Source organism: Schistocerca nitens, chromosome 5, assembly GCF_023898315.1.
Source record: "Schistocerca nitens isolate TAMUIC-IGC-003100 chromosome 5, iqSchNite1.1, whole genome shotgun sequence".
Taxonomy (NCBI): Eukaryota; Metazoa; Arthropoda; class Insecta; order Orthoptera; family Acrididae; genus Schistocerca; species Schistocerca nitens.
This window is the reverse complement of record NC_064618.1, coordinates 417,015,474-417,036,434: the sequence shown is the minus strand read 5'-3', so window position 1 is coordinate 417,036,434 and position 20,961 is coordinate 417,015,474. Positions and strand designations below refer to the sequence as shown.

Genomic DNA, 20,961 nt, shown 5'->3' with positions numbered 1-20,961 from the left:
ACCAGACAAACTGAAGTTACAATATGTATCTACATCTACATCTACATTTATACTCCGCAAGCCACCCAACGGTGTGTGGCGGAGGGCACTTTACGTGCCACTGTCATTACCTCCCTTTCCTGTTCCAGTCGCGTATGGTTCGTGGGAAGAACGACTGTCTGAAAGCCTCCGTGCGTGCTCTAATCTCTCTAATTTTACATTCGTGATCTCCTCGGGAGGTATAAGTAGGGGGAAGCAATATATTTGATACCTCATCCAGAAACGCACCCTCTCGAAACCTGGCAAGCAAGCTACACCGCGATGCAGAGCGCCTCTCTTGCAGAGTCTGCCACTTGAGTTTATTAAACATCTCCGTAACGCTATCACAGTTACCAAATAACCCTGTGACGAACCGCGCCGCTCTTCTTTGGATCTTCTCTATCTCCGTCAACCCGATCTGGTACGGATCCCACACTGATGAGCAATACTCAAGTATAGGTCGAACGAGTGTTTTGTAAGCCACCTCCTTTGTTGATGGACTACATTTTCTAAGCACTCTCCCAATGAATCTCAACCTGGTACCCGCCTTACCAACAATTAATTTTATATGATCATTCCACTTCAAATCTTTCCGCACGCAAACTCCCAGATATTTTACAGAAGTAACTGCTACCAGTGTTTGTTCCGCTATCATATAATCATGCAATAAAGGATCCTTCTTTCTATGTATTCGCAATACATTACATTTGTCTATGTTAAGGGACAGTTGCCACTCCCTGCACCAAGTGCCTATCCGCTGCAGATCTTCCTGCATTTCGCTACAATTTTCTAATGCTGCAACTTCTCTGTATACTACAGCATCATCCGCGAAAAGCTGCATGGAACTTCCGACACTATCTACTAGGTCATTTATATATATTGTGAAAAGCAATGGTCCCATAACACTCCCCTGTGGCACGCCAGAGGTTACTTTAACGTCTGTAGACATCTCTCCATTGATAACAACATGCTGTGTTCTGTTTGCTAAAAACTCTTCAATCCAGCCACACAGCTGGTCTGATATTCCGTAGGCTCTTACTTTGTTTATCAGGCGACAGTGCGGAACTGTATCGAACGCCTTCCAGAAGTCAATTAAAATAGTATCTACCTGGGAGCCTGTATCTAATATTTTCTGGGTCTCATGAACAAATAAAGCGAGTTGGGTCTCACGCGATCGCTGTTTCCGGAATCCATGTTGATTCCTACATAGTAGATTCTGGGTTTCCAAAAACGACATGATACTCGAGCAAAAAACATGTTCTAAAATTCTACAACAGATCGACGTCAGAGATATAGGTCTATAGTTTTGCGCATCTGCTCGACGACCCTTCTTGAAGACTGGGACTACCTGTGCTCTTTTCCAATCATTTGGAACCCTCCGTTCCTCTAGAGACTTGCGGTACACGGCTGTTAGAAGGGGGGCAAGTTCTTTTGCGTACTCTGTGTAGAATCGAATTGGTATCCCGTCAGGTCCAGTGGACTTTCCTCTGTTGAGTGATTCCAGTTGCTTTTCTATTCCTTGGACACTTATTTCGATGTCAGCCATTTTTTCGTTTGTGCGAGGATTTAGAGAAGGAACTGCAGTGTGGTCTTCCTCTGTGAAACAGCTTTGGAAAAAGGTGTTTAGTATTTCAGCTTTACACGTGTCATCCTCTGTTTCAATGCCATCATCATCCCGGAGTGTCTGGATATGCTGTTTCGAGCCACTTACTGATTTAACATAAGACCAGAACTTCCTAGGATTTTCTGTCAAGTCGGTACATAGAATTTTACTTTCGAATTCACTGAACGCTTCACGCATAGCCCTCCTTACGCTAACTTGGACATCATTTAGCTTCTGTTTGTCTGAGAGGTTTTGGCTGCGTTTAAACTTGGAGTGAAGCTCTCTTTGCTTTCGCAGTAGTTTCCTAACTTTGTTGTTGTACCACGGTGGGTTTTTCCCGTCCCTCACAGTTTTACTCGGCACGTACCTGTCTAAAATGCATTTTACGATTGCCTTGAACTTTTTCCATAAACACTCAACATTGTCAGTGTCGGAACAGAAATTTTCGTTTTGATCTGTTAGGTAGTCTGAAATCTGCCTTCCATTACTCTTGCTAAACAGATAAACCTTCCTTCCTTTTTTTTATATTCCTATTAACTTCCATATTCAGGGATGCTGCAACGGCCTTATGATCACTGATTCCCTGTTCTGCACATACAGAGTTGAAAAGTTCGGGTCTGTTTGTTATCAGTAGGTCCAAGATGTTATCTCCACGAGTCGGTTCTCTGTTTAATTGCTCGAGGTAATTTTCGGATAGTGCACTCAATATAATGTCACTCGATGCTCTGTCCCTACCACCCGTCCTAAACATCCGAGTGTCCCAGTCTATATATGGTAAATTGAAATCTCCACCTAAGACTATAACATGCTGAGAAAATTTATGTGAAATGTATTCCAAGTTTTTTCTCAGTTGTTCTGCCACTAATGCTGCTGAGTCGGGAGGTCAGTAAAAGGAGCCAATTATTAAGCTAGCTCGGTTGTTGAGTGTAACCTCCACCCATAATAATTCACAGGAACTATCCACTTCTACTTCACTACAGGATAAACTACTACTAACAGCGACGAACACTCCACGACTGGTTGCATGCAATCTATCCTTTCTAAACACCGTCTGTACCTTTGTAAAAATTTCGGCAGAATTTATCTCTGGCTTAAGCCAGCTTTCTGTACCTGTGTGATGTATCAGGCTATATCACCACTGTATATGGCAGAAACTGGTAGCTTGGGTACATTTTAGAAAAAAATGAAGAACTTGATGAAGTGAAAATAACTTTTCTTCATCCATGTGGACCAGCTAAGTCATTCTCTTATCCTGCACATGCAGATGACCTGTGGGTGTCAGTTGTGGATGGTCTCACAAAAGTGAATCCATTTACTCTGACAGGGAGAACATACATTCTTAATGAAAGTGATGTAAACCAAACCCAGTCAGCTTTATTAAAATGTAATATGTGAAGTTCCAAGACAATTTATTGGGAAACTGCTTTCAACTCAAAACTTAATTTTTGTCTCAGGTTAGTGTTAATGTATATTTTATAGAAAGTTGTTTCAAAATTATTGTTAGTAACTATTGTGTTAAATTTAGCTATGTACGGATACCTGTTACTCAAAAACAAGCATTACGTATTTAATTTGTATAATAGTTCCATTTCAAACTTCATGGACCAGAACTATTATGTAAATACTTGTACTTATTCATACTTTATTTCAGTTTGTAGTTAAATGCTCAATTTCTTGTTTTTGTTATATCAGTTACTATATTGTTAGTGAAGTTGTATGAAATTAAAATAGGCAATCAACTTAATTATAAAATATGCTGATTAGTTTTGGTTTAATAAGGTGATGTTTTGATATTTCTAATAGCCTACTTTTTTTACTTACCTTTCAGTATATTTTAAAGAAATTCCTGTTTGTTAAAGGTCAATTTGTTCAAACTAGGGCCGTTAGTGAAAAACAAGAGTCTGGAATAATTTTTTTTAACAATGAACCCATCATCATTCCAGATTTATATTTTGCCATGTGATTTACAATAGTATGAAGTAGTTATGGAAATATTTTGAAAATTTTCAATTATGTACTTTTTGTAAAAAAATTATAATTAAATCAAAATATTAATTAGTATTTTGTAAAAGGTTATTAAGTAGAAGCTATGTTTTGTTGTATATCCCTGGAAAGAGCATGCAAAATGACACCTTTCCCAGTTCTCTAGCTCAATTAGGGCAGCTCCTAGGACAATTTGAAAAAAGTCGGTTCACACATTTTTGGCTGGTTTTTGAAAAGTTTACATAGCCATATTTCAGGAATGGTTTGAGATAAAAAATTGAAATTTGGTATTTTTCTTAGTCTCAGTGCCCACTATAAGTATACCAACTTTCAGCAAAATCTAAGAGGGTGAGGTAAAATAGATGTGTTGATTTGACATGGAATGACTCCCCAGATTCATCTGGCACAGGTCAACTGAAAACTACAGAACCAGCATTTGGATTTGATCTGAGGTGTAACAGTGTTGTCTTGTATGAAATCACTGTGGTGCAGCATATTGCAGATTATGCTTGCAAAGGGCACGTTGGAGTAAGAGGTGCCACACACTAGTATGGGATGTTTGGGTTCCTATATTGTTTGTGAATTATGTAAGTGTAGCACTGGCCTTAGTGCCACATGATAAGTATAAAGGGATTTGTTTTTGTTGATTTGTCAGTGAGTTATTTTAATGTCACATGTTATTGGCTAGTGATTTGTTTTTGGTTTTGGGATTGGTAGTTAAGAATGTTGTTAATGGTTTGAAACTTAATTTTTGTGGTTTTTGTTTGGTACTTGGTATGAATCATACAACGAAATTTATTAGTTGTTGGTTAAGGACCAGCCTAGCTTTATTTGTCAAATACTAGAGTCGTTTCTCATGATTTTGCGGTTTGGGTTGGTAGCTTGAGTTCATATTTAGCGGTTTATAGTTATTTTGGCTGGTTAGGTTGTAATAATAGTCATTCCTCCAGTTGTTATGGTTTGTTGCCCATTGTGAATTTAATTTGAACTACGTAGGCCAAGTGAAATTTCAAGTACCTTTTTTTGCAGGTTTTTGTTGGTCCATGGAATTCACTTGACCTATGTAGGTCAAGTGAAATTTCTAATAGGCCTACCAGGCTTTGGAGTTATGTGTGAGTTTTTGGTGTTATCGATATTGTTTGAGCTTCTCCTTCTTCTTCCTATATACTGTACAATATTTTTTAAAGATGAAGACTCTGAAGAATAGCCCTTACAATACCCTGCACACAGCAGCAAAGATTACAGCTTTTCAAAGGATTAGAATACCAAGTTAGATTATTTACAGATACCCCTGAGGCACATTAGGAATTGTCCTTCTCATGCTTCATCCAAGTGCAGTTTACCACAAACCAATTCGTTCCCACATCCAATAAGCTTTGTTGTTTTGAGTTAGGTTTGTAAAGGTGATTTCCCTTTCCCTTCCTTTGACATATGGGTATCATACCAATTGTGTAACCACATTAAAAGCATGATCAGTGAATGTCTATAAATCTTACTTTTATGTGTTTTGAATGAGTGGGGAATGAATAATTGTGCCACACCATGGCATACTTTTTTCAAAAGATAACCACATAATGCATGAGCTTACCCTCAGGTCCATGAACTGATCATCATTAACCCATGACACAAAACAATGGTATGAAATTTCATAGAGTACACCGATATTTGGCCTACTGATCTTGGCCTGCACACCAGCACCTTTTGCTGCCAATTTCTAACACGGAAATTTCTTAACCATTTTTCTAATCCCTTACCTCAGTGCCCATTGTCACTATGGTTTCGGTCCCTCAATTTCTGCCACGAGAAAACAGAACACAAAAAAATGGTGATGAACGATAAAATGAAACTTCCTTCTTTCTCTACCTATTAAGTGATTTCCTGGAAATTGATACAGGCACGGTTAAAGTATATCATCATGAGCTGTATATGTGTTGACAAAATTGTATTAATTATCACCCAATATGACTTACAGAAATATATTAATACAACAGAAACTTCTAGTTTCAGAATGACAGCGTCGTTGGTGCCGAGTACGTAATTTATACCATACCACTCTCTTTTGGACCTGTCGCGTTTCAGTCAGTTCATTGGGGTACAATATGCAAGCTCAAACGGAAAGATGTATGGGTTCTTATTCTCAAAGCCTATCATCAGCATACACTGACGTTAAAACTACACTAAGTACTCTGCAATAATCAGAATATAGGTAGAGGGCTTTCTGATGAAAAATTCACGAGGTAAATAAAGGATACAACATTAGTATTCTTATTTCCTTTTCTTTCATCTTCATTTTCTTCAACACGGTGAGTAGACCCATTCCGGCTGTCAATCACAATTTCCCGGATGATTAAGTAAAATCCAATTCTACTTTTCAAACTATTGTGTTCAACATACATAAACACGTCATTCAACTGTCCATCAAGTGTCAATACTGTCAATAGTGTAAGAAGTTGGTATCTCTCAAGTATTCGATATGTATGTTAACAGCAGATGAAATGAGCGTGTTATCGTGTCATTTGGAATGAGAGCTCTCTTGTAAGAACCATGATTTATACTATTAAATATCAAAGATGTTGCACACTAAACGTGAGGCCTGTATTTTGCAGTTTATTCACGCGTGTAAGCACTGATCGGAATTCGGATGTTGGCAGCACCCGCAAACAAAGGACTGATATTTAGTTTAGTTGGATTGTTCGAGAAAGAGTTACGGGCTTTCGCTCCTACAGAAAATTACATCTTTTTGGATGTTACAGTGTGATATTCATATGAAAAATGCTTGAGAAAATCTGGAAACTGTTGTCATACTGGTACCTACAGTATGAACTCGTTACGTGTATGTACGTTTTCGAGCCATGGGAAAAGAAGTTACTGAGTATCCTTTTTAGTGTTGGGTACAACAATAGTAGATAAGTACTTGGACGCGTGAAGCTTGTTGAAATTAAATTTAATACCTAAATTTGTGTTTGATATTTCCTTAACAGTTTATAAAGATGGGATGATTGTTCTCATTGTAGCACTTATTTGCTATTCGTCGTATGTTTATCTACCACATTACACAATGTCGCTGCTGGCACATTTCAGGATTTTTGACAGCAGTAGCTTAGGAGTTGACTATCACTACACAAATAATAGGGATAGATAATTGGAACATTTCTATTAACAGTATTGAATAGACTGAGAAACAGATATCCATTGATGTCATGTACTGTTCATATTCCTTGTGATGCACCTTAACATTTGTAAATAATTAAAGTCTTGTATTTTTTTATAAAGCATGTATCTATTGTTTTTTAAACCCAGTACCAGTCGCAACTGTATTATAATGTCGTGCACCCAAATGTTGGAAATGTATAATAATTGATGAGAGAGTAGAATGCTGTAGTTTATTAGATTACTAGAACTTGACAGGTGCTGAGAATTTTGTACATAAGGCTGATAAGTAATTGATGTGTGTGAATATGTTGAGCTGTACTTAATGTTTCCTTTTTTTCTGAAAAGAAGGAAAATACATAACACAGTGATTTAAACTCTTTATTTGTAAAAAGTTTAGTGTTACATACTGGTGATTTCTTATGTTTTAAGTAAGATTGTAATGACGGTAATAACATTTAAGCAAAATTGTGCCAAGCTTCTCCTCAGTAATGAGAAAACTCAGTGAAGAATGGATCTATGTTTATATTCCATACAGTTATTTTGATTAGTAATTTGAAAATATGGGAGAATAATTCTCAAACGTTGTTGTACAATAATTCATTTACTAATTACAATCTTATATTTTTGAAGCAGCATTTGTTTCCAAAGCTAAAGTTTCTACTGTATCAACTTACAATAAAGAGTTTGATGAATGATTGCTTTATTTTATCCGAAAGTTCTTTCTCAGATTTACACTATACATTAGTTGTGATATTTTTGTAAGTTATATACTTTGCTCATCATAAAATTAAAAAGTTTATATTTGATATTTTTGTGTGGTTGTGGTTCATGAAAAAGAGGGGAAAATTATGCATACCAGCTTTCTGTTGTTGAATTGGAGGTGTGCTTTGTTGAAAAGTTTACTGAAGTTTCTTTTATGATTCTGTTAGTAGTAGACTTATCAGGACTGTGTAGTGTTCAGTGTAGTACCTTTTTGTGATTGCTTTTATGATTTTCCATCATGGCTCAAGATTTGCAATAACACATCACTTGCAGTTAATTTTTAGGTTTTAAAAGTTGCAGGAAAGGCAGGGTTTACTTTTTTAAACTTGGAAAATATTTTGTATTAATTCTGTTATTTTATTTTTGCTAATTTTTTAACTTAAAAATATTCCAGTTATATAAAGGCTGCTCTCTTTCCTTTACATATTTAAGCAATGTTACTGAATCTCATATCACATAAAAGGCTGAGATTGTTACTCAAATTGATTTTTGTTAAGAAAAGACCCTTAAGACCTTGACTATCTTAAAGTAGCTTGGCTAGGTGACAGGTGCACCATTTATGTTTGAGTGCATTATATTGAAGACGAGGCATGAGGTGTGAGACTAGAGTTGGAGTACAGGAGGAGAGAAGCTAGTGAGCTACCTTGTAGCATCCATTATCTGTATGCTAAAATTTCAGTAGACACAACCTAGGTCAGACATTTGTTTATGTACAGGTAGTATACTGAACTCATGCATGTAACAAACTTTGTACTAAATCTCGTGTGTTTTTACATATACTTTATGTACTGAATATGTGTGCTAGTAATACAATATGTCTGCAGACTGTGGAAGCTATGATGGCAAAGTGAGAAAATGAGTAGTAGGATTCATTGTGAGGATTGTAGTAAATTGTTTCACTGGGATGATTGTTCCGACGAGGCCACCGAAGAAGCTACAGAGGCTGTTTCTTGGCACTACAAGATATGCAATGGTTATAGAGGATCAGGAAAGGAAGATCTGTGAACTTTAGTCGCAGTAGGAAGAAGCCAAGTACGACCTACGGAGAATGAAGGGAAATGGTTTGGAACTAGCAGCTAGTAGGAGGAGAGCACAGTCTGGCAGTTTTGTTGCAAGTTCCAGAAACAGATTGCTGCTGTCATAGTTGGGATGAGCCTCCAGCAGAAATATAGGTAGAAATGTGCAGCAGACTTTGCCCATGATGTGGATGATAGGAAGAAGAAAGTACTGCTACTTGGTAGTTGTCTTGCCAGATAGTAAATGAGTAGTTAGATTATTAGATCACCAGCTTTTTCCAAGCCAACTGTAGGGCACAATCAGGTGAAAGAGTATTTTCATACAAGAATTTCACTAAAGATAATCGGGTAGTAATAGTGGGTAGGACAGGGAATACCTGAAGAGAGATCGTGCACTGACAGGTCGAGACCCAAAGAAAATAGCCCCTTAATTTGTGCCATGAATGAGCACCGATCAAGCTGCAAATGGTGCTGATGACTGCATCCGAGATGCAGAATGCATTGTTGACAGTTGAGGATATGAGATGAGGTTACACTAGGTCTTAATAGTATAGATTGGTGAACCGAATTGTAAGAGTGTAGGTGGTCAGGGTGGGCCGTGCATAGTAAAGTTCCTGTTGGCATTGGTAGGAAAAGTGGGCTTTTTATGTGATAGATCATGACAACAGGGTCCCCTGCCTGAAAAGTATCTCAACCAGTGTAAAGGAACAAACTACACCGGAGAACACACACGCACCAGTAATAGGAAAGAAGAAAAATGTTTGAGGACATACAAAGCAGAAATGTGCACACAGTTATCAATCCTATTTCAATATTTGCAACCTAAAATAAAGTACAGGCAGTTAAGTTGGTTTACAGACATCGAACACCAGTGGTATCTAGTACAGGTCACTGGTGTAAATACACTGAAATAGAGCATGTAATATCACGAGAACTATCATAAAGAATGGGGGATTGTATGTTTGCATCAAAAACGGGATATTTCTTAAAGCCAGACAAGACCTGATCACAGTGTACATAGAAATTTTGAAATGTCAGTCATTGAACTAACAAATCGTACATCAACAAAAAGCAATTTATTTCTGTGCACCACTCACCTAGTGGCAATGTGGACATATTTTTCAACAAATTGACTGAACCCTGGCCAGTCGCCAAGCGAGGTGGTGCAGTGGTTAGCACATAGGACTCGCATTCAGGAGGAGTATGGTTCGAACCCACACCGGGCCATCCTGTTTTAGGTTTTCCGTGATTTCTCTAAATTGCTTTAGGCAAATGCCAGGATGGTTCCTCTGAAAGGGCATGGCCAATTTCCTTCCCCAATCCAAGCTTCTGCTCCATCTCTAATTATCTAGTTGTCGATAGGCCTAATCTCCTCCTCGACAGCTTTAGCTCCAGCAACTAACATAATCATAACATCATCTTGACATGTGTTATGGTTGAAATTGGTGACAAGTGTCTAAACATTTTGAGCACTTTTGGCATTGCACAATGTTAAATGCTGTTATGAGGCTAACCAAAAATTCAACTTGGAGAAAATTGAATTGTGGTGCTGCTGCTGGTATCCCAGGCTGACCAGCTCAAAAGCCCACCAGAATGCATGGACCTACATGTCAGCAGCTAAGTTGCACTCTTAATATTTGCTAGCACTGCTGTAGCCACCTCAGCACTAAGTGCCCGTAGCCTGCCATAAAGTTAGCAGCGCAGGAGCTCGTATCTCAGTCATGTTTCTACTGCACTTTCATATTTTTCATTGTATTCAGTATTGCTTGGTTCCTGATATTGCTACATCTAGGCTCTCGAATTGGTTCACTCTACAGACTTGCCATTCTGTCAAGTTTCTTTCATTACCAGATTGACAGATCTTGATGCCTCAGGATGTATCATATAAACTGATCCTTTCATTTACTCACCTTATGCCATAAATTTCTTTTTCCCCAATTTGATTCAGTACCATTCATTTGTTATTTGATCTACCCATTTACTCTTCAACATCCTTCTTGACTGAATTGTCTTTTGTCCATATTTCACTTCCATACAAGCCTACACTCCAAACAATTAATTTCCGAAAAAAAATCTGCTAACACTTAAATTTATATTCATAGTTTAGTCTTTTTCAGAGGTGCATTTTTGTTATTGCCAGTATGCATTTTATATCTCCCCTTTCTGAGCTAGCATCAGTTTCTGCTCCAAACAGCAAAACAAATCAACTACTTTTAATGTGTCATTTCATAATCTAATTCCCACAGCCTCAATTGATTTAATTGAGCTACATTCCATTACACTTAATTTACTGTTAGTGATGTCCATCTCATAATCACCTTTCAAGACACTGTCCATTCCGTTCAACTGCTCTTCAAATTCCTTTGCTGTCTCTGAGAATTACAGTGTCATCAGCAAACCTCAAGGTTTTTATTTTTTTCCTCCCTCAGCTCTAATCCGTTCCCCAAATTTTTCTTTGGTTTCCTTTACTGCTTGCTCAATGTACAGGTTCACTTGTTCTGCTAAGGACCTTTACTTTTGCTCTTGTCTCTGTCATTGTCATTCTGATTAGTCTTATTAATTTAGCACATATACCAACTTCTTTCAGTACTCTGTATAGTTCTTGCCGATTTATGCTGTCAAAGGCTTGTTTGAAATCGATGAATAAGAAATGCAGATCTATATCATATTCATAGAACTTTTCCATCATTTGCCTTATCACAAATACTTGATTAGTTGTTCCTCTGCCTGGTCGAAAGCCACACTGATATTCCCCTAGTATGCCTTCTGCATAGCAGAACAAGTGAAAGCTTTGACTTTAATAAAGGTGTGAAGCAAGGGGATAGTCTCTCCACTGTCCTATTCAACATAGCTCTGCATAGTGCAGTAAATAAAATCAACAAAAGAGGCACCATATTTATGAAAACTAGCCAGATATGTGCATACGCTAATGACATTGCTATAATAGGAAGAAATACCAATACACTCCTAGAAACATACCGGGCAGTGGAAACAGAAGCCTTAAAAATTGGCATCTTAGTAAATGAAAACAAAACAAAATATATGGTAATGTCACAATCTGAGGCCAGAAGAACTAAAAACCTAAACATCAATGGGAAATGCTTCAATGGAGTGTCCTCTTTTAACTACTTGGGAGCCCTAACAACAAATCACAACAGTATTGGAAAGGCCTTAAGGGAAAGAATACAAGCAGGAAACAGAGCTTACTTTGCAAATATGCAGTTTTTCAAAAGTAGCCTTGTTACAAGAAAAACTAAATTGCTAATATATAATTCCCTAGTCCGCCCAGTTATCACATACGGCTCAGAGGTATGGACGTTGACAGAACACGATAAAAATGCTCTAAGAAGCATTGAGCGGAAAATACTACGCAAAATCTATGGGCCAATAAGGGAGGAAGAAGGCTGGAGAATACGCTACAATGCCGAATTACAAGAGTTAATACAAGGCAGGGACATAGTAAAATTTGTGAAATCACAGTGAATACGATGGCTAGGACACTTTGAGAGAATGGCAGAGGATAGAGTACCAAAGAAAATGATGAAAGGTATGATCCATTCAGTTAGGCAAAAAGGGAGACCTAGAAGAAGATGGATCGATGAGGTAATAATGGATATCAGCAGTATGGGAGTCCGGGGGTGGAAAAGAGCAGCAAATAACCGAAAAGTGTGGAGGAAGATTGTTGAAGAAGCCAAGGCTCACCAAGGGCTGTAGAGCTAAAGAAGAAGAATGTACAGGTTAAATAACAGCTGGAATAGGCTACACCTCTGTCTAATGCTCTTCTCGACCACTGCTTCCGTTTCACACCACTCAACTCTTATAACTGAGTCTGGTTTCCGTAAAAGTTGTAAATAATCTTTCATTCCCTTTATTTTAGCCCCAAAACCTTCAGTCCACATTGTCAAAAGCTTCCTCTAAATATACAAATACTAGAAATGTAGGTTTGTCATTCTTCAGCCTATCCTTAGGATAAGTCGTAGGGTCAGTATTGCTGGCAAGTACATACATTTCTCCAGAACCAAAATTAATCTTCGTAAGGTTGACCTCTACCAGAGTTTTCATTGTTTTGTAAATACTTGGTTTCAATGTTTTGCAACCATTTTCTATTAAACTCTTATTTGGTAGTATTCACTCATCAGCATCTGCCTTTTGTGGAACTGGAGTTACTACATTCTTCCTAAAGTCTGAGGGTATTTCATGTGTTTCATACCTTGCACACCAGATGGAATAATTTTGACATGTTTGGCCATGCCAGTGATCTCAATAATTGTGAGGGGATGTCATCTACTCCATTTACTTTGTTTCTGCTTAGGTATGTTGGTGTTCTGTGACCTTCTTGCAGTATGATGTTTCCTGTCTCATCTTCGCCTAATACCACTTCTCTTTCTATAATACTGTCCTAAAGTTTGTCACCTTTACACTTCATATAGAACTTTCAGCTTTCCAGACTTTGCTTGATACTGACTTGTCATCTGAACTCATGATAATCATCTTGTTATTTCTCTTTTCTCCAGTGATCTCTAATTTTTGCCTAGTTGTCCATGCTTCTGCAGTGTTGCATTTGTCCTCTAGCCAGTCCTGCTTAATAACCTTTTTCCACTTTCTATCTGTCGTATTTTTTAGATGTGTGTCTTCACTTTCGTCTCCTTCATTCACTCCATTGTATGTCTGCTGAGTTGGCCATGGACTTTTACTATGCCTTGTCTTTTTGTGTATGAAACCCTCTTCTGCCTTCCCTATTTCATCACTCAAAGTTGGCCATTCTTCTGTTGTATTCCATTGCCTAATTTCAGTCTATTGTTGTCTCTGAAACACTCAGTAACCTCTAATGCCTTTAATTTATGCAAGTCCAATATCCAGTACTTCCTACCTTTTTGAGGAAAAAAAATTAAATTATTGTCAGAGTGCCCCTGGAAATGTTTTGCAGTTTAACACCTGATTTTGAAATCTTTGTCTTACTATCATTGAAGTTGTTTTTTTACGTGTACACTTTCTGCAGCAATTGTGTTTATACTTGAAAGCCTGTACTTTAATCTACATTTAATCCCACCAATATTAAGGCACTTTTCATATTGTACACAATTTTTGATAGTTTAAATGTTTTGTAACAATTACATGAAGCACACTTCTTGATAATAACTCATCTGCTACCAGTCACGATTTTCTTTATTTTATATTTATATATAAGCTTTCATTGGCGTGCTTGGCACTAATAATCTGATTTGATCCATTATAAATGTTTCTGATGAGCAGATGAGTTATTGTTTTCACAGTCTCAGGCTTTCAGAACCATTTATAATGGATCAAATCAGATTATTAGTGCCAAGCCAGGCAATGAAAACTATATATAAATATAAAATAAAGAAAATAGTGACTGGTAGCAGATGAGTTATTGTTTTCACAGTTGCAGGCTTTCAGATCCTTTTATAATGGATCAAATCAGACACTTCTTGATACTTACAAGTGATAGGATGGTACAGAAATGGGCAAGAGCTTTTAAAGATGTCCAAACAAATATGTGTGATTAGGAATGAAGTAGGTGACATTCAGTCATTCTTACAATGTGGTACACTAAGTTGATTAACAATTGAGAGAACAGGTGCTTTATCATTTCGACGTTATGTGATGTGTTTTGTCAAGTGTCAAGAAGTGTGCTTTATGCAATTGTTACAGAACTTTTAAATTATTGAAAGTTATGCTCACATGGCAGATTTCTATGAAGATGGTATTCAAATCTGGATGTACAATTAAAATCGCCTTAAAATTTATGTGAATTATGTAGAAAAGTAGATTAAAGTACAGACTGTCATGTAAAAATAAAATTTCCAAGAAAATTCTATTTGTTTTATTTCAGAATGATACTTAGAAAAACACGCTTCTTATAATCAGTCAGAAATCTTATAGTATCTCCAGGTCTCATCCACATATACAAGCTTCTTTCTTTATTCTTCAACCAAGCTTTAGGGGTGATTAAATTACGTTCTGGCAAAATTTCTAGTGGGTGGCTTCCTCATGCATTCCTTTCCCCCCAGTCCATGTTCCACAATTTGTCCTGTCATATACAAGTGAACTGTCACCATTAAATTTCTGTCTCTCTTAACTGAATAATTTCTTTTATCTCATTATACATCCTTTGTCTCTTCATCTGTGCAACTAGTTGATATACACCGATGAGCCAAAACATTATGACCACCTGCTTAATAGTGTGTTTGTCCATCTTTGAATCGAAATACATTACTGTTTCTACTTATCAGGGATCCGACAGTTTGTTGGTTTGTTTGTGGCATTAGATGTCTATGCACAGATCATGTAATTCACGTAAATAACAGGCCACTGATTTGCATATGCTGTTATGAAGTCCGATAGTGACCCAGATGGGTTCCGTAGGATTTACATCAAGTGAATTTGGTCACCAAGACATTGTGAGTTCACTACAATGCTCCTCAAACTTCTGTAGTGTGGTTCTGGGTCCATGACTCTGACAGTTATACGTTGAAAGATAACATCGCCATCAGAGAAGACATCAAGCATGAAGGGATGCAGGTGGTTCGTAGCTGTCAGTGTCTCTTTGATTGCTACTGCAGGTCGCATGCAAGCACGTGAGAGTGTCTCCCATAACATAATGCTGCTCCCAACAGGCTGCATCCATGGCACGCTGCACTTTTTGAGTCGCCATTCACCTCAATGATGGCATTTATGGAGATGACCTTTGACGAACTGAAGAAAAAATGTGATTCACCCTAAGAGCCAACATGTTTTCATTGATCAGTAGTCAACTGTCCTACCTTTTTGCATAGATGCTCACAAAAGTAGCACGTGAACATTCAACCAGCTTTTCCATATTCGAGATACTTATTCACAGGCTATGTGTAATAATAATTTGCCCTTTGTCAAAGTCGCTTATCTCAATGGATTTCCCCACTTGCAACCCTATCTTCACTGGGGTGATCCTCCGTCCATGTCTGCTGTGCTTATGTACTTTAACTGTGTCGTGCCTGCAACGCCACCAGGCAGCATCCAACGTCTTGGTGGGCAGGGATCATAATGTGTGCAAACTAATACTACAGTGGTGGATGCAGTTCCAGGGTAGGGAATTCTGGTACAGTGCGCACTCAGTCATTTTGCTTGAATAAAGCAGCAATGGCATCATTAGGTTCATCTTCTGGCAATAACAGCTGGAGGGATTGGCAACATGCTGATCGCATCTCACAATCATAAATCGCTCCTCTTACTGCCTTGTGAGCCACATTTGGTCATTTGCTATAGGCGTAAGGACTAACCTGTGGGTGGTGATTACTTACTTTTATGCTGTAATGAGCCACTTGAGATCACAAGTCCCATATTCCAAAATACTCAGAAAATATACCTGAAAAATCTCCAAAATTTTCTTGGAGTGTGGTTTCATACTGTGTAAAGTAATCTTGACCTCCTAGATAATTATGGACAGATAACAGAGCTAAGGGTAGTGTAGGAAAATACAATAAAAGTGGAAGCCTACAAAATAATCTTCTCCAATCCTAAAATGCATACTTCTTCAAGGGTATTGGCACACCAAACCTGAATGAAGTATGTGCAGAAAGCAATATAAGGGAAAATTTTGTCTGTTCCGTACATTGTTAACTAATTTTTGAGAAGACATTTCCAAAACTGGCAACACTAGTAGCTTGTAAGGAAAATAAAAGTTGTGTACTGTACATCAGCATAAAAATCATTTAACATTAGTGTAAAATTACTTGATCTAGTCATTCTGTAGAATTTTTAGGGGAAGTTCTTCAGCAGACAGAGCTGCTGAAAGGGACTAGTTTTTAATTATTTTTTCCAGTAAGTTGTATGACTGTATTTTTAGTTCCACATCCTCGAATACTCTCAATTTACAAAGACGATAGTGTACTGCATGAACAAGTAATGACAGGCGGTGTTCACTAAGACTTAAAACTCTACTGTCCCAAGTATTGTGAAATATAAGTGGCAGTCGAAAAGTTTCCATTTGAGGGCATTGCTGCAGCGTATATGCAACATTGCACAACTCCGATATTGGTCTATAGGAACTGGCATTTAGGTGGCAAGGGATTAGTGTGGCATTTGTGTCTTTCCAACATGCATGTTGTAAACATGGAAATGTGAACTACATCGGTGTTATTACTAAATGCATTCAAACAGGACCAATGTTCTATTATAAATTCTTGGCTGCTGAAGGAGAAATACCGGTAAACATCCATAGGAAAATGAAGGTTGTGTTTGGCACATTATCTTTGTCTAAAAACATGGTTGTGGAATGATGCGACAAAGGATGCTACTGCTTTATGACAGCGCACATACCTGTATCACAATGTCATAATGCAGAAGTTACGCCGACTGAAGGGGGACACACTCGAGCACCCCCCTGCCCACCTATAGTCTTGATTTGTCCTCATTTGATTATTATGCCTTTGGTATCTTAAAAAAAAGGTCTGATTCCAGTCAGATGAGGATGTGCAGCAGGCCTTAAGACTTCTTCGTGCCGCAGGACACGGTGTTTCACCAAACAGGTATCTTCAGCCTTGGCGTCATTGGGATGATTGTCTCAGTGCTCACAGCACTTGTGCCTGATTGGCATACCAATTGTGGACTGTATGGCCTTCAAATGGAAACTTTGATTGCCCCTTGTAGTAGAGTCTTGCATAAAAAAGTAAAACTCATGGAATACAAGAAAGACTCAAAGAATAAAAACATTCAGGGCAATATTAAGGGATGAAAACAATGAAGCAAGTTGAAATTATATTTTAAGTAATTGTTTTCACATATCAACACATGTTGCCTGCACTTTCATTTGCTAACTGTGACTGAGTAAAGCATTGTCCATTGTGCCTATACATTCTTACGAATTACCCACATATTACTTACAAACATAAGCTACAGCTCATTCACATTTTTAATAGTGGTAAAAAAAATCAGAAATCTTATTTATACATTTTCAGAAATGAAGGTATCTTGTTTAATTATTAAATCAATGTACTCTGTGAGAGTTAATATACATTTAAGGTTATAGAAACTCTTTAGTGGATTAGGAATAATGGTAACAACTCACTGTACAGATGGAGTGTTGAGTCATCAATAGGCACATAAACATGACTAAAAATGTTTCTTAATTTTGGATGAATCCAGAATATATGTATGTATTCAAAATTTGATCATTGATGGAACTGCAGGAAGTTGTATGATAAAGTGATATGAATGAATTTGACTCACACTGGAATTAAATGATCAATTTTATGGTCACATGGTAAACTTCAAATGTTTGTTTATGATCACATGGTAAACGTATCTGATACATTTACTTCAAACTGACATGTGGTAAGTTTATCTTAGTACCATGTCTTGCTGTCATCAGTTGTACTTCAGTAATGTGCGCTGTGTAACCAAGGATCCACGGTGCCACTCAAAAGTGATGGCCTAGGCAGTAGTGTGAGGTGTCCTGATGAACACTCACCAGTCAACGTGCAGGCAGGGAAATCAGGACGTGCTCAGTGTAAAGACACTTCAGCTATCAAGATATTAGCAGTAAATTTTCAGAGTGCTCGGAATAAAGTTCCTGAATTTACTGCCCTCCAGGAAGCGTGTGGCGCGCAAATTCTTCTCGGGACTGAGACCTGGCTGAACCCTGAAATAGGAAGTTCTGAAATATTTAGTGAGGGTTGGAACGTATATCGGAAAGACAGATTAGACAGTTGACAAACATATTGTGTCTACTGAGGTCGATGTAGAGTGAGATTGTGAAGTTATCTGGACACGTTTAACAGGGCTAGGGGAAGTAAAGTTAATTGTCGGGTGTTATTAACGGCCACCAGGTTCCACCGTGACAGTTCTAGAATCATTCAAAGTGAGTCTACATTCTGTATCGTAGAAGTACCCGGATCCTGCTATATTAGTCGGAGGTGACTTCAACCTACCTAGTATAGACTGGGATGTCTATGGATTTATTACAGGTGGTGCAGACAAGCCATCGTGTGAATTACTTTTGAATACATTATCCGAAAACATTCAGAGAATGCTCAGGAAGCAAAGACAGTTGCACTCACAGTGCAAGAATGATCGGGAGAATGAGGACAGCCAAAGTTAGTAGAGATTCGTGCTGCTGTAAAAAGAGCGATTCACGAAGCATTCAGCCACTACCACCATTATACCTTAGCAAAAGATCTTGCTTAAAACCCAAGGAAATTCTGGTCTTACGTAAAATCAGTAAGAGCGTCAGAGGCTTCCATCCAGTCACTCACTGATCAGTCTGGCCTGGCAATGGAAGGCAGCAAAACGAAAGCTGAAATTTTAAATCAAGCATTTGAGAAATCTTTCACGCAGGAGGATTGTACAGACATACCGCCGTTTGAGTCTCGTACAGATTCCCGTATGGAGGACATAGTGATAAACATCCCTGGGGTTCTGAAGCAGCTGAATGGGTTGAAAATAAATAAATCGCCAGGTCCTGATGGGATTCCAATTCGGTTTTACAGAGAGTACGCTACTGCATTGGATCCTTACTTAGCTTGTATTTATTGCGAATCTCTTGCCCAACATAAAGTCCTGAGCGACTGGAAAAAAGTGCAGGTGACGCCTGTATATAAGAAGGGTAGAAGGACGGATCCTCAAAATTACAGACCAATATCCTTAACATCGATTTGTTGCAGGATTCTTGAACATATTCTCTGTTCGAATATAATGAATTTCCTTGAGACAGAAGTTGCTGTCCATGCATCAGCAAGGCTTTAGAAAGCATCGCTCCTGCGAAATGTAGACTCCTAACTAAGGTAGGAGCATATGGGATTGGTTCCCAAATATGTGAGTGGCTCGAAGACTTCTTAAGTAATAGAACCCAGTACGTTGTCCTCGATGTTGAGTGTTCATCGGAGGTGAGGGTATCATCTGGAGTGCCCCAGGGAAGTGTGGTAGGTCCGCTGTTGTTTTCTATCTACATAAATGATCTTTTGAATAGGGTGGATAGCAATGTGCGGCTGTTTTCTGATGATGCTGTGGTGTACGGGAAGGTGTCGTCGTTGAGTGACTGTAGGAGGATACAAGATAACTTGGACAGGATTTGTGATTGGTGTAAAGAATGGCAGCTAACTCTAAATATAGATAAATGTAAATTAATGCTGATGAATAGGAAAAAGAATCCTGTAATGTTTGAATACTCCATTAGTTGTGTAGTGCTTGACACAGTCACGTCAATTAAATATTTGGGCGTAACATTGCTGAGCGATATGAAGTGGGACTAGCATGTAATGGCAGTTGTGGGGAAGGCAGATAGTCGTCTTCGATTCATTGGTAGAATTTTGGGAAGATGTGGTTCATCTGTAAAGGAGACCGCTTATAAAACACTAATACGACCTATTCTTGAGTAATGCTTGAACGTCAGGTCAGATTGAGGGAGGACATAGAAGCAATTCAGAGGCGGGCTGCTAGATTTGTTACTGGTAGGTTTGATCATCACGCGAGTGTTACGGAAATGCTTCAGGAACCCGGGTGGGAGTCTCTAGAGGGAAGGAGGCGTTCTTTTCGTGAATTGCTACTGAGGAAATTTAGAGAATCAGCGTTTGAGGCTGACTGCAGTACAATTTTACTGCCGCCAACTTACATTTCGCGGAAAGACCACAAAGATAAGATAAGAGAGATTAGGGCTGGTACAGAGGCATATAGGCAGTCATTTTTCCCTTGTTCTGTTTGGGAGTGGTACAGGGAGAGAAGATGCTAGTTGTGGTACACCGTATGGTGGATTGTGGAGTATGTATGTAGATGTAGAAGTGTGATACCCTCAGTGGTCAGCCACAGAATACATTTGCCTCATCCAAGTGCACAAATTAATTGCATTGTGTTATTTATTAAGTTATTGTATTATACACTGAAAGTTTTGTATAGTTATAGCCATTAGAAGAAGAAAGCTGAAGATTCTTATTAATTAAGTGGCACCACCTAGTAAAGGCAGCATCCAGAATTAATAAAAAATTGTTTATATCCCAAATTTTCTTTTACTCAACCAATGTTGTGGATAAATACAACTACAGAAATAGGAAAAATCTTAAATATTATAAAAACAGTGGAATTCCAGGTGGAACTTAGAACGTTTTTGTTGATGAGAAGTCAACTATGGCATACGTCTCGCTTAAGAAATCAATGCATAAATACGTTGTACTACTAACCCACTTACTATTAGCGGTGGGCATTTATAACACCATTTCCCGTTTCAACTTCCACCTGCTTTTGTATTTTGAAATTTTTTGACTCAACACTAATATCTTCAAAGACTGTACATTTTCTGCACAGGAAACTTGGACACTTTTGAAACCACGAATCTTATTAAATAAATTAGATGACATCGCATTCACTGTAGCTCCTGTGTCTGAAACAGTCATAGTCAGTATCTTCTCTATAATAGTATGTACTGTGACTTGAACA

General features: G+C 38.1%; 2 protein-coding genes across 2 annotated transcripts in view; one reads left to right on the top strand and one right to left on the bottom strand.

Annotated features, from left to right (window-relative positions):
- LOC126260072 (ADP-ribosylation factor-like protein 2) overlaps nucleotides 1–6,128 on the bottom strand; it is a 113,731-nt gene extending 107,603 nt beyond the window's left edge. Inside the window, exon 1 of the mRNA XM_049957271.1 lies at nucleotides 5,857–6,128. Coding sequence (XP_049813228.1) covers nucleotides 5,857–5,921 — 65 coding nt within the window. The 5' untranslated portion in view covers nucleotides 5,922–6,128. The remainder of the gene's footprint in view (nucleotides 1–5,856) is intronic.
- A 113-nt stretch (nucleotides 6,129–6,241) lies between these two features.
- On the top strand, nucleotides 6,242–7,452 carry LOC126260073 (serine palmitoyltransferase small subunit A). Its single transcript, XM_049957272.1, has 2 exons — nucleotides 6,242–6,476; nucleotides 6,595–7,452. The coding sequence occupies exons 1-2, from the start codon at nucleotides 6,377–6,379 to the stop codon at nucleotides 6,744–6,746; spliced, it is 252 nt and encodes an 83-aa protein (XP_049813229.1). The 5' UTR covers nucleotides 6,242–6,376; the 3' UTR covers nucleotides 6,747–7,452.
- The last annotated feature ends 13,509 nt before the right edge of the window (nucleotides 7,453–20,961 follow it).